Source organism: Cornus florida, unplaced genomic scaffold (genome assembly GCF_030987335.1).
Source record: "Cornus florida cultivar Cherokee Brave unplaced genomic scaffold, ASM3098733v1 CherokeeBrave_3.0.0_Hap2_Chr08, whole genome shotgun sequence".
NCBI lineage: Eukaryota > Viridiplantae > Streptophyta > Magnoliopsida > Cornales > Cornaceae > Cornus > Cornus florida.
Genome location: NW_026775578.1, coordinates 19,666,576 through 19,680,232, shown reverse-complemented (window position 1 = coordinate 19,680,232; position 13,657 = coordinate 19,666,576). Strand labels below are relative to the sequence as shown.

General features: G+C 32.7%; 2 protein-coding genes across 2 annotated transcripts; both read right to left on the bottom strand.

Moving 5' to 3' along the window:
* Positions 1 to 4,110: 4,110 nt before the first annotated feature.
* LOC132270646 (peptide methionine sulfoxide reductase A1-like) lies at positions 4,111 to 7,098 on the bottom strand. The gene is made up of 2 exons (XM_059771826.1): positions 6,484 to 7,098; positions 4,111 to 4,652 (listed from the first exon to the last, which is right to left on the bottom strand). Exons 1-2 carry the CDS (start codon positions 7,024 to 7,026, stop codon positions 4,401 to 4,403), a joined length of 795 nt encoding a protein of 264 aa, XP_059627809.1. The 5' UTR covers positions 7,027 to 7,098; the 3' UTR covers positions 4,111 to 4,400.
* Positions 7,099 to 10,006: 2,908 nt separating this feature from the next.
* Positions 10,007 to 13,060, bottom strand: LOC132268470 (stellacyanin). The gene is made up of 2 exons (XM_059769311.1): positions 12,884 to 13,060; positions 10,007 to 10,573 (listed from the first exon to the last, which is right to left on the bottom strand). Exons 1-2 carry the CDS (start codon positions 13,047 to 13,049, stop codon positions 10,173 to 10,175), a joined length of 567 nt encoding a protein of 188 aa, XP_059625294.1. The 5' UTR covers positions 13,050 to 13,060; the 3' UTR covers positions 10,007 to 10,172.
* Between the last annotated feature and the right edge of the window lie 597 nt (positions 13,061 to 13,657).

The window sequence follows — 13,657 nt, the reverse complement described above, 5'->3', positions numbered from 1 at the left end:
ATAACTATTTTCGTGCTCAAACTTGTGTTTCATTACAAGCTTAGATGGAGGCATTTTGTAAGGCTCATACTATAGATCTTCATTTTTTATTCTCATTCCTTTATAAATATATATATTGACATGCAGAACCCATTTGATGAAAAATTTACTTACTAAGGCCATCTGGACCAGTCTCTATGGATTTTAGTTCTCTAAAAATGCCACATCAGCTTTTTCAAGAGCTACATCAGCAATTCTAAAAGCCACGTCAGTAGTTCACTCCATCAGGTTCTCTGAATTTTCGTTCTAAAATAATAATAATAATAATAAAAATTAAAATTAAAATTAAAATTAATTAATTAATTAATTAAAATTTTTTTTATCTTTTCCTAAGCGGCTATATTTTTTACGGCTATATTTTTAACGGCTATATTTTCTCAACGACAATATTTTTCAATCGAACAATATTTTTATAAATTATTAAAAAAATTACGATTGATATTAGAACTTAAAACAATACATTATCCATTATGGATTAAAAAAAAACAAATTAAACAAAATAATTAAAATAACTTAAACAATATAATATCCTAAATTGGAATAAGAAAATAAATAGACCAAGGATTACAAAATCTTATGGGAACTTTGGGGCGGATCGTGAATTTAAAGATGCCAATATCTAATTTTGTCGTGCAATAATCCAAGCTTTCCCCGCTTCTGTTGGTATCGAATTTGGATCTGTTAACATGAGCTCCTTCTCTTCAAGTCTCTATTTCTCTTTAATCTCTAGCTGCCTTGTCTTCTCTTTCTCCATTTTTCTTACCTCTCGTGTCACTTGGGCATCCTGCATTTTCTCTTGACGACTCTCAAAATGGGTGGTGATATTATTAAATTTCGAAAAGAATGAAGTTTGCAATTCATTCACTAAATTAATTTTTGCTCGACGCTGCTTCACCACTTTTCTTCTTGTTGGTCTTTGTAGTTGATATTCTTTCATACCAGGTGAATCATTTTCCCCTACGTGTGGTGATTCTTCAGTTGAAGCTCCATCTGTCGTGGCTGCATGACTTGACGGAGTAGATGGTAATGAGTGCCCAACAAACTCATTAATGTCAAAGTCAAATCCACTCCTCTTCTTCGGCTTTTTTTTTTCTTTTTTACTTTTTCTACTTGTTTGGTACAATGTGAATTCCATTTATTGTTATGCTTTAAGATCTCTCAGCAACTTACTAACTTAAATTCACCACCTATTTGGCTACAAAACAGGTATTTAGCTGCTATCATCTACAAGAAAAAAATAACAAAAAATTAAAAGCCAATTATTTAAAATATTTACGAGTTATATTTAAACAATAAATAAATCACCATATCATCACTGCTGAAGCCGCTGAGACGATTCATTTCCATGGTAGTCATGCAGCCGAAAAATTTGCTAATTTTTTGTTGGATCACCGACCAATGATTCATCAAACTTCCATCATTTCGCTCAGTTGGAACACCAATATGTTATTTATATTCTTCCAGAATTCGCTTCCATAACTTTTTCTTACTTTGGTCTGCACTCGTAATCGCATCAGAGGTAATGGACAACCACGCCCAACATAAAGCTTCATCTTCAACCTTGGTCCAATTATTATGTCTAGTAGCCGGTTGTTTTGACGGGAGTTTTGAGTTACTTGATTGTGGAACACTAGTACCACAATATTGATGAGAAGTTTGTGATAGTTGATAAGAAGGTTGTGATAGTTGATAAGAAGGAAATTGAGAATCTCCTCCATAAACATTGATATTTTTTTCGTGAAATGGTAAAAACTCATCGTTTGATGGGTTGAATTGGGTGTTGTAATCAAATGGATGTCGAGGATTCATGGAATCGAAATGATTTTGAAAATAATAGTTAATATTGAGAAAATAGAACAAGAAATAAGTTGAATGGTAAATAATAGAGATGTGATGAGTGATGGTAGGAGTTAGAGTATTTATAAAGATTTTAAAAATTTTAATTTTAATTTTTTTTTTGAATAAAGTTAAAAAATTTGAATTTTTAAATATATATTTTTTAAAATTATAACCGTTAAGGCACTGTTTGGTACTGTAGAAATTGTGCCTTAATGGCCAAATACACTATTTGGCCTACACATTTAAAATTTAAAGCAAATTTAAAGGGGAAAAACAAAAAAAAAGGTAAAATTTGATTTTTTAAACTTTTTTTCAAAATTATAGCCGTTAAGGCACTGTTTGGTACTGTAGAAACAGTGCCTTAACGGCTAAATACACTATTTGGCCTGCACATTTAAAATTTAAAGCAAAAAAAAAAAAATGTTTTTTAATATATTTTTGGCCTAAATTTTTTTTTTTTTTTTTTAGACAAAGAATGCCTAAACAATATATTTTTTATTTTATGAATTTTATTTTATTTTTTTCCCAAAAAAAAAAAAGCTCTAAATAACCTATTTTTAGATTTTTTTTTTTTTTTTTAAAATCTGCCAAACCTGTTTGGCGCAGCATTGTTACAGTAGCAAACGGTGCCATTTTGACGCAGAAAAAACAAAAAAAAAAAAAAAAAAATTCCACAATTGCGGGCCATCTCACTGAATACCGCGAGCAGCCCGCGAGCAAAATTAGGCTCCATCAATATTGCCATACCGCTACACGCCCAAAGGCCCTTCACGCTAGCGAAAAATGGGCTTTCGCTATACTGCTGCAGATGGCCTAATAAGTTATAACCCAACACCTAAATTTTTATATCAAAATCAATTTACGATTATAGAAAGTGTAAAAACTTTATAATAAAATTAATTTTCGATGATAGAAAGGCTCACAGTCTCTCTCTATTCTTTGAATAGATTTTAATAAAAACTACTCCTATTACCTATCTCACTTCAAGATGTCCAGATACGACTTTCGAGATCATTTTAATATGAACACCATGGTGTTGGAATGCATGCATTATTATTATTATTTTTATATATAATTTATAGAATAACATAAATTGTCTGATTCGTCCATTGGGAACTCGTATTATTGTTGAAAAATTCAACTGATTCGAGAGCTCAAATCTTTTTCTCGTTACAAAGAAAATATTCCATGCCGATTGCCGAAAGGAGAAAATAAAATATTCAAGCCCGAAAGGAGAAAAGAAAATAAGCAAAATTCTAAAAGAAAATATTCCATGCTGAAAGGGAAAAAGAAAATAAATATTCGATGCCGAAAGGAGAAAAGAAAATAAGCAAAATTCTAAAAGAAAATATTCCATTCTGAATGGGGAAAAGAAAATAAATATTCCATGCCAAAGGAGAAAACAAAATAAGCAAAATTTTAAGCGTCACATATGCAGTTTAACTAAAACTCTTCCCAGCCAATTGGGATGGCAATGGGGCTGGTTTAACTAAACCCTACTCCACCCGTTAGAAAATCTGTCATACTAATTTTGCTCTTACTATAGGACGAATTTGTAATTGGTATATCATTTCCTTTTCTACTCCGGCAAGCAAAGTACAGACTCCACCTTAGGCGGATTATACCACTTTTATTATTTAGTGAAAAAAAACTTAGCCCAATGTACTCCAATTGGACTGATAAATAAATTGGTATACCATCTCTACCCTACTTGCAGTAAAATAATAACGATTTTAAAATATTAAATATATGTATAATTTTTAAAGGCACATAATACATACATAATCCGGATGGGTTTATTACTAAATCTACCTCCACTCCAAACTCGCTTCGGATTTTTAATTATTTTACCATACTCGTCACAAACTCATTTATAGAGCTATCAATCTTGCCCCCTTAAGGGCGGGGTGAGGCGAAAACCCGTCGGGTCTTCCCTAAGTGTCACTTTATCAAGAAAACTATTTTTAAAAATCTATAAAAATTAAAAAATAATTATCTGAAAACAGTCTTTTTTTCCATAAAGGTTTTTGTATGTACAGTTTTCTAATTTTAAATTGTTGTTAGAAAACTGAACCAAGCTTTACTAGAAAATGCACACACAGTCCTTTTAACCATAAACCAAAAAAGTCATTTCCTTCGAGTTTCTCCCATCTCCAGAAGAAAGATGTGGACTTTGATCATTAAAACAAAATTAGTTCCTACCAGTTTAGAAAGTTAAGTGCTACAAAGAGATAATGCACTCCCCAACCAACGGAAATTCTGATAGATATATAGAGTGTCAAGTACAAATTCAGTCCCAAATTGAACCTTAACCAATGGTGGAAGGAGCGAGAAGAGCAAGACAAAATATACGCTCATCATGATATATAATACAATCAAAAGCAACTCCATATTTAGAACCTATAACAGCAAAGTATAAGAGCTGACACACATCAGTAACACAAAGAAGTCACAAACACAACCCTATTACGGACAATATTTCAGACAAAAACTACATAGCCAGCTGGATGATAGTAAAGAACCTAACCATAGCATCGGATTGGATCATTGCAGCCTTTGTCAGTGGATTGCTTAAAACCAAATCGTCCCCCTTTCGCAAGGTACTGCTGGTGGTATTCCTCAGCTCTGTAGAACTTCTTGGCAGGCAGGATCTCTGTAACAATCTTCCTGTTTAACAGCTTCTGTTGTCGCTCCATAGACTCCAGTGCAGCCTTCTCCTGTTCAGGGGTATAGAAGTATATTCCAGACCTGTATTGCGTTCCCACATCATTCCCCTGCCCAAAGGATCACCGAACTATTAGCATCCACAGAAAAAGTGGTTAAATGGATAGACAAATGTTCTTCTCTCTCCGTAGACTTCAAAATTTTAAGGAATATTAGAAAGTAAAAATAAATAAAGGATTTGAAAGTGACATAAATCTTTGGGTTTAGCTAATTAGTAACACAATGAAAGCAGCCACACATGCAGGGCTGGGGATGGGATATAAAATCTGCCAATTAATAGGAGAAACACTTCAGATCAATTTAGTAAATCATTTGATATCCTGAACTGATTCAGATCTTTTCGAAAACTACATGATGGATCTTTTATGATAAAATAAAATAAAATAAATCAAGGATTAAAGGAAAGGGTGAATTATTGCTTTATTGAATGAGAGAGTGATAATTAATATTTATGGTTTATATTGAGAGAATAAGTTAACTATTGCAGACACAAGGTTGGATATACCATTAGGAATTGGTATACCAACGATTACATTTAAAAATTAAATAAAAATGCACAAGCATCTTTCGAAGAAAATTAATTTATCGGTCAAGATATAAGCGATATACAACAAAAACACAGAGAAAAGAGAAGATCTACCGCATAAGTAGATCGCTATAACATGAGGAACACCGCCATAACACACACATAAAGGATTAAGGAACTAGCCATTATAAGAGAGTAACATTTCCTCAAAAGCATGCCTGTATGACGCTTCTCTTTTAGTCAAGAAGTTGCTCACGATTAAAAGTTCCCATCATAATAGAAATATTCCATGCCACACAAAAACAGAAAAGCTACTGTTTTAGATTCATTAAGCAGTTGAATCCATAAAGTTTGTGTGTGTGTGTGTGTGTGTGTGTGTGTGTGTGTGTGTGTGTGTGTATATTATAATAGAATCACAGCCTTTCGTAGGTCCTAGAAGGGAACTACTACTGCTACTACATGATCGGGACAAATTCCTACTATACAAAATAATCCAAGATCCCAAAAGGTTGAACTTAACATAATTAACGAGGTAACAATTGGCAACATAATTAAAGACGGGCTTCCAATATTTTTCATTGCTTCTTCTCACAAAAGGAATATAAATCCAACAATCAGCCCCCACCCCAAGGTCTCAAAGAAACAGAAATGCATGATTGGTATGCCAACAGAAGAAGCCACAAAATGAAAGAATAAAAAAATATTGATGAATGTTTACAAAGCATGTTACCTATATCCAATTAATAGACCTGAAAAGTCCAAATTTAAGAACCAAATGGGAGGTTTGAAAGTACAGAGAAATCCGTGTATGAAGCTTTAAATAACTGAAATTAGTTAACTACAAAACTGCTTCATCTTAAGATAAAAATCAACCAAAATACATTAAAGTTCAATTTTTTTCAAACCAATAATTATAAAAAATATGCAACCGAATTTCAATCGTCTAGCTAAGAAATCAATAGATAAACAAAATAATTAAGTAACAACCCCAATCACCCACATATGTATAAGCTTCCTACCTTTAGGAGAATAAAGAAGCATAGCCAAAAACTGATTCATCCATAGACAAATTCAACCAAATTCCATCAAAATTCAGTAACAAATGCCCAAAATGACAACTCAAAGTCCCAAACCCTAATAAATCCAATACTTATCAATAAAATGCAATCAAATTTCAATCATCTAGCTAAAAGTTCAACGGATAAATCTAAAAGTTAGTAACCCATAACCCGGAGAAAAAGACACATTGGTGAAATAATTAACACCAAAACCCGTCAAAATTCAGCAAAAAAGCGCACATAAAATGACAATCCATAAACTCAACCATGAAAACCCCAATAATTCCACAGACTCACCTGACGATTAGGCGTAGTAGGGTCATGCCTGGCCCAAAACGCGTCGAGCAAAGACTCGTAACCGCACTCCTTGGGATCGTACTGAACCCGGACGACTTCGGAGTGGTTCGTCTTCCCCGAACACACGTCGTTGTAGCTTGGATTGTGATTATCGCCCTGAGTGTACCCAACCTCCGTCTTGGACACTCCGGGCACTCTCTGGAAAGCCAATTCGACGCCCCAAAAGCACCCCGCCCCGAACTGGGCGAACTCTTGTCCCGGTGCCGGGACGTCGTCGTCCGGACCCTGCGCAATCGAGGATGATGATGACTGGTCCACGGTAGTCTCGCCGGGGTTTCGAGTACCGAACCCTAGCTTTCCCAACCAGTTCATCTTTGGGGGCGAGTAGACAGAGAAAGGTCTGGAGGTTTGGGGGAAAGATGTGGGTTTGATGGGAAATCTAGAGAGAGAAAGTGGGGGTTTAGAGAGAGAAATGGATGAGCGAGAGGAGACGATGAGGAGCAGAGGCGAGGAGGAGGCGGCTAAATTGGCAGAGATGGGCATTGTGACGTGTTTGGTTTTAGTTATCTTGGGGAGAAGGAAAGTGGAGTTTCAAAGCCGGGAAAGATTCATTTTTTAGTTATCTACAGTCCAATGTATTTATTTATTAAATATAAAAATATATTTCAATTTTTAATGTATTTTGAGTGGCGATAATTTAATACAGTAGGCAGTGTGCAAGTATCTTTGTAAAAAATTTCACTTATAAATGTGTACAATTTAGCTTAGGGACAATTTTATAAAAAATAAGTGGTGGTGGAATCTATTTTGTTAAAAAGTGAGTTACTCTTGTTTATATAATTAATCTATATCTATATTATTTATTATTAAAAGTTGAAGAATTTCAATATAATATTGTTTTTCAGAACATATATTAATTTATTTTGTAATTAGATTTCATTTTCAATTTTTACTATTATAGATATATAATATTAAAAAATTAAACTACTGAAAAAATCTAATTAGAAAAAGATTCAATAAAAGGAATATTTAGTAATAATTATAAATAAACCAAATTTTATTGTATTTCTAAATTTTTTTTTTTTTTTTTGATGGTAAAGCAAACACACACTTTTATTACCCAAGCTGGGGCTCCAACCTCTTCCCTCTTCTTTGAAGATGGGGAGGTTATACCATTGGGCCAAAGGCCCTTTGATTGTATTTCTAAATCTTCCCAAAATATTAATTTTACAATAATATATTTCTTGTTCGTCCTTTTGATTTTGCTTCTAGGGTTTTTATATATATTAATTTATTTTTGAATTAGATTTCTTTAGATTTCCTTTTCAATTTTAACTACTATAAATATATAATATTAAAAAAGTAAACTACCAATTTTATTGTATTTGTAAGCCTTTCGTAAATAGCAATTTTACAATAATATATTTCTTCTTCGTCCTTTTGATTTTGTTTGTAGGGTTTTTTATTTTAATTTTTAATGTTTCTTAATTTCAATTTCTTCTCTCTGTTTTGCTTTTAGGGTCTTTTCTTTTATAAAATAAGTAATGGTAACTTCGTGATTCTTGTGAATGAAGGAAGAATATTTTTGTATTTTTGTATTTTTTTTTTAGAGATAATATAAAGCGTCTCTCCAAACCGATTGAGTAAAATTTGAACTCTTATTCAGAACATATCTACTAAGGAATTATTTATAAACAGATTGAGTAAAATTTGGACTCTTATTCAGAACATATCTACTAAAGAATTATTTGCATTCAAATAGAGTCCATCTTTATTGCAACGGATTGAGTAAAATTTGTACTCTTATTCAAAACATATCTACTAAAAAATTATTTGCAATCAAATAGAGTCCTTCTTTATCCCTTATAACCATCAGCCATTCAGACCAAGTAAATCTAACTCCTAAACAATTATTTACATTTTAAACGAATAGATGCATGTAACCTTTTTTTTTTTTTTTTGCACATAGATGTATGTAACTCTGATGCTTATGAATTATAAGGCCAAGTGGCTTTATAAAAACCACTTCTAGGAGGTAATACAGACTTTGGTTACGGAACAACTTCTAATTGGAGGTTTTTGACATAATTTAAAGGAAAACATGGCATCCAGAATATATATAATTATTCAAATTGTCCATGATTTTGGTATGGGGCCCTCTTCCCCACTAACACAGCTATAACATCATTATTATCTTGATCCGAAAATTTCTTTAAGCATATTTGTGAATAAAGAAAAAAACTAAGAAAAAATTGAGAATCTTCAACAAGTTCACACCTCTTTAGATCGAGCTTGATGTGACATCATGCTATGAATCTAACCGTTGAGAATCTTGTAAACTAGTTTTTTCATTTTCAAAACAATTCGACATATCAAGTGCTTTAGTTTTATTTTTTATCAGGATTTAATTTTTTAACCTTTCATTTTAGGAGGTGTAGAAACATTAATTACAACTCTTGTATGTGAGTTTATGTTGAGATTAATGACCATTATTTTTTTTATTTCAATACTTTTCTTGTGTTTGGAATGTTGGAATTTGACGGAATTTGATTTTAAATAAAAATATTGTTATTTGAAATTGACGAAGTTCGAAAGGGACCAAAATATAATATTGTTGGAGACCTTTATTCTTAAATCACTAAGCAAGACAGTGACACAGTTTAGAAGAAAATTGATCACCATCCATGGGATTGAAATGTCTAAATATCGACATTTAAATATTACACATCACACATGTTACCTTTTGAAAAGAATAAAAAAAGAGAAAGAAAAAATGAAAGATTATGCAGGTTTGTCAATGTCAAATCCCAAAAAAAAAAAAAAAAAAAAAAGTCGACAAACAATTTTGTTTAAAATGGTCAAATACAAGGGATTTGGAATTTAGTATATTAAATTTCAAATTATTCCAAACTAAAGAATGTGAATTTATTCCAAAAATCGTTTTTATTTTACCCTTTTGAAATCTAGTAAGGGTTTTGATTCCAAACACGGTGTTTGTGTTCAGAGGGTTGAGTTGATTTTGTTTTTCTTAGTTATGAGGATGACACATTCAGTTAGGTATTCTACAACTTCTTGTGGTTGTGGTGATGAGTGAGCAAAGAATGTTAGGTCATCTTCTAAAAATAAACAATAAAGTGAACTCTTGAAATGCATTTTATTTTTATACCATAATAGTGTTTCACTCCACTTCATGACCTAGAAATGGAAAACCAAAACTGGTTCAGTTAAATTGCCTTTTAATTGGCCTAATTTTAGGTCCAGTGTCCAGAAGATAAGTCCACCGTAGAGTTCAATTCATTGTTGTACCATTTTAGTTGAAGAATTGACCAGTATATTTAAATTGATAATGTAATAATTTTAAATCCAAAATTAAATAAATGTGTTGAATAAATGAATAGTAGTACTGTTAATTTATGGTAGTATTCACGGGTATACGGGTACGTATCGGTATTAGTAACTTATAAATCCGTTACTATGTATAAGCCGATACGACGAACACTAATTTGTATACCACAGTACCAAATTAAGAAATTTTCTTTTTTAATAAATAATGAAATTTATAAGCCAAACAATTCACCATCTTAAACCTGGAGATTTCATAATCTACTACTGGACTATGCAACAAACCAAATGACTACTACACCACAATACAAGACACAAGTTACGACTAGAAACACAAAAACTCAATTTTACACAATCGAAAGCACAGAAGCCATAAAACCAAGAAATGCTAAAGCAAGAGAATGTAGCACTCCACCATGACCAAGCATAGCTGAAGTAGCACCACTAGGAATTACAGCTGAAGGGTTGTTGTTCTTGGAAGAAGGTTGAGGAAGAGAAGCCCCCGACTCGGCCTGCGGTGCAGCGGCAGGTGATGCCGCCCCCTGAGCTTGCTGTACATGCACATGAAGCTTCATTCCGGAAAGGCAATGTAACTTGTCGCCGCAGACGAAGTATTGATCGCCGGGCTTCGACAAAGGAAATGTTGTGTTCCCATTACTACTCGATTGTAGTACATTGGTCGTGTTGCACCCCTCGTAGTTCGGTTTTGTTACCTCGTTCACGCTGTGAGACGATGAATATTGAAACACTGCAACCCATACATATGAACCAAATACATTAAACATGTTGAATTTAATGTATTTTGTTTTTATTAAATGTATATATATATTGAAGGAAAGTAATTTACCAAAACCATAAAAGTTTACAAAATGACTATCAGGGAGTTAAGTGCAATTTGTTGAAAATAAACTTGATTTTAGTATTTAGTATTTTCAAGTGTTTTTGTATCTATGATGCATTTGTTAATTTAGCATGTTAGTGGGTAGTAAATTGTCTTAGTGGGAGTTAAGGTTATGTAAAATAAAGAATCATGAGAGTTAAGCCTAACAAATACTATGTTAGTGGGAATTATGCATATTGAAGATTATATTAGTGGGAGATAGGAGAGTTATGAACATTTAAATGTAATGGTTACACATACACATGTGAGGCCTATATATTCATATACTCTAGTCAAATGAATTAATCAAGTGAAATAAAAAGCATTTTCCTCCATTTCTATTCTCTTCCAAATAATATAGTGTTGTGTGTGTAACTAGGCCACTATTTTCAACAAAGTGGTATCAGAGCCAGATTTCATCTTCAAAGCCAGATTTCATGTTCAGAGTCTAGACGATCCTGAAGGCCAGACGAAGTTGATCCTAGAAGGTTCAACATTTGAGAAAAACATGTTTCTCCTTGATGATGATGAAGGGGAGAAAATGTATTTTCTTAGTGAAAAGATGATGTTCTCTAATTACAAGAGAATGAGAATCATCATGACTTCATACTTCAAAGCATGCGATTTGTGGGATGTTGTTGGAGAAGAGCCAAAGAATGGCATGTCCAACAAGCTTCATGAAAAGAAAGAAGATAAGGCATTGGTAGTGTTGCAAAAGGCAATACATCAAGAAATTTGGGAGTATTATGGAGAGTCCAAAACTCCAAGTTGTATTTGGAAGATGCTCGAGACCATCGTTTCCAATCATAGAGGTGAATCATTACCCATGAAGTATTGGGTACAATGCTTTGAGATTGATGAGTTTACGAAAGATGATTATGAAAGTCTTGAAGACAAAGTTGTGGAGAATGAAGAGGTGTATCGTGCAAAAGAAGTTGAAGATTTTGGAGATTCAAAAGTTGAAGGAGAATTTGAAATGGTGAATAAGGAAGAGGTAAGAAAAGGTGTTAAAGAAGAGATTGAAAAAGTGAAGGAGGATGAAGTGAAAATAGAAGATTTAGAAGAAGGAAGTGCTAAAGAAGAGGCAAAAGTTCAAGTTGGTGAATTAACATCTTCAGGTATGGTTACAAATTCCACCTTGAAAGAAGTTATATTTGACTTATTTGATGAAATTATTATTTCTTCATATTCATCAAATAATGCTTATTTTGTGGAGAATGATGAACTTCTCTTACAGAAAGTTGTTCCAAAGAAGTATGAGATTGAAGCCCAGGATGATAAGAAATTCTCATATTATTTTTTAAAAAATAGTTTGGAGAATTTTGTAATTGATACAGGTTGGGTGAATATGGAATTATTTTTTGACTCTAAAGAAGAAGTATATGTGAAGTTGAAGATTTATAAAAAATTTAAGAAGAAAAAAGATCGATGGTGTGCTTGTATAAAAAGGATGATATATGATTATGTGAAGACATCAAACAAGCATTTGAAGAAGTTTCACAAGCCCTACACATCAATGGAAATGGCCAAGAAGATTGAAGCTATTGAAGGAGGTGGAATTGAAGATCAACTATCGAACTTTTGATTAAGCCCCCAAGATTAATAAGAAGGTTTTTCAAGTTACAAAATCAAGTTTAAAGGGGGTGTTGAAAATAAACTTGATTTTAGTATTTAGTATTTTCAAGTATTTTTGTATCCATGATGCATTTGTTAATTTAGCATGTTAGTGGGTAGTAAATTGTCTTAGTGGGAGTTAAGGTTATGTAAAATAAAGAGTCATGAGAGTTAAGCCTAACAAATACTATGTTAGTGGGAATTATGCATATTGAAGATTATATTAGTGGGAGATAGGAGAGTTATGAACATTTAAAAGTAATGGTTACACATACATATGTGAGGCCTATATATTCATGTACTCTAGTCAAATGAATTAATTAAGTGAAATAAAAAGTATTTTCCTCCATTTCTATTCTCTTCCAAATAGTATAGTGTTGTGTGTGTAACTAGGCCACTATTTTCAACACAATTAACTCTAATTGGAATAAAAAGAAACATTAGTTCACATCTCAATTTGAACTAGTTATTCTTTGATTTCAATTTCAAGACGTTATTCTTTAATTTTATATGGTTTTAAAATGTAGTGTGAATATAGTACATGAAACAGATTAAAGTACTTACAAAGAACATCACCAACGACGAATTTCTTGCCGGTGGCCCATGTATCAAGATCAGTGCTTATGTCCCAGCCGGAGTTATCACCTACGGTGTACATTGTTTGTGCTGTGCATGTCAATGCAAAACCGAGGATGACAAGAACATGAACCAGGATCAGCAGCTTTGCCATTTAAGATGAGATGGCATGAATGAATTACAGAGAGGTGTGTGTGTTTGTATCTTAATTTTATGATATATATATTTGAAGGTGACTTATGATTAGATGACCTAACTTTATAATAAAAAAACAATTTTTTTTGTTCAACTGTATCTCAGAGTACATTATACGATCATATTTTTGTAATTCAAAGAAAGGTAGGGTTATTGTGGGCAAAAACTTGCGTGTGTGTATGTGTGTGTTTGTATATATATTTAAAGGAATTGCTGCACTCTAGGGGCCATCTGAGCACCGTCTAGTCCAATCAAACCGCCCATTAGGTGGACTGCAGTTAGTCAAGACAATAGAAATAAACTTTGGTCAACTGAACCAGAGGTTCTGATCGATTTATTTACATTGTTTGATTCTGAATATGTAAAACGGGTTGATGATCCATCGTTGATTATGGGATTATCTCCATGGAAGAAAAAAATGATTTTTATAAAAATTGGTAGAGGGTGGTTGAAGGCAAACTTTGTTTGGCAGGCAGGTAAACGCCTCCATGTCGAAATCATGACTTTAGCAATTGGCATGTCCTTGTTGTAGTAGGCTTTGCCTAATATGTACAATTTTATTTTATT

Bases quoted from the DNA above. Each gene is read 5' to 3' on its own strand.
- LOC132268470 (XM_059769311.1), bottom strand. From the start codon at position 13,049: ATGGCAAAGCTGCTGATCCTGGTTCATGTTCTTGTCATCCTCGGTTTT. The intron at 10,574-12,883 runs GTAAGTACTTTA...TATGGGTTGCAG, and splicing joins CGTCGTTGGTGATGTTCTTT to TGTTTCAATATTCATCGTCT.
- LOC132270646 (XM_059771826.1), bottom strand. From the start codon at position 7,026: ATGCCCATCTCTGCCAATTTAGCCGCCTCCTCCTCGCCTCTGCTCCTC. The intron at 4,653-6,483 runs GTGAGTCTGTGG...TCCTTTGGGCAG, and splicing joins CTACTACGCCTAATCGTCAG to GGGAATGATGTGGGAACGCA.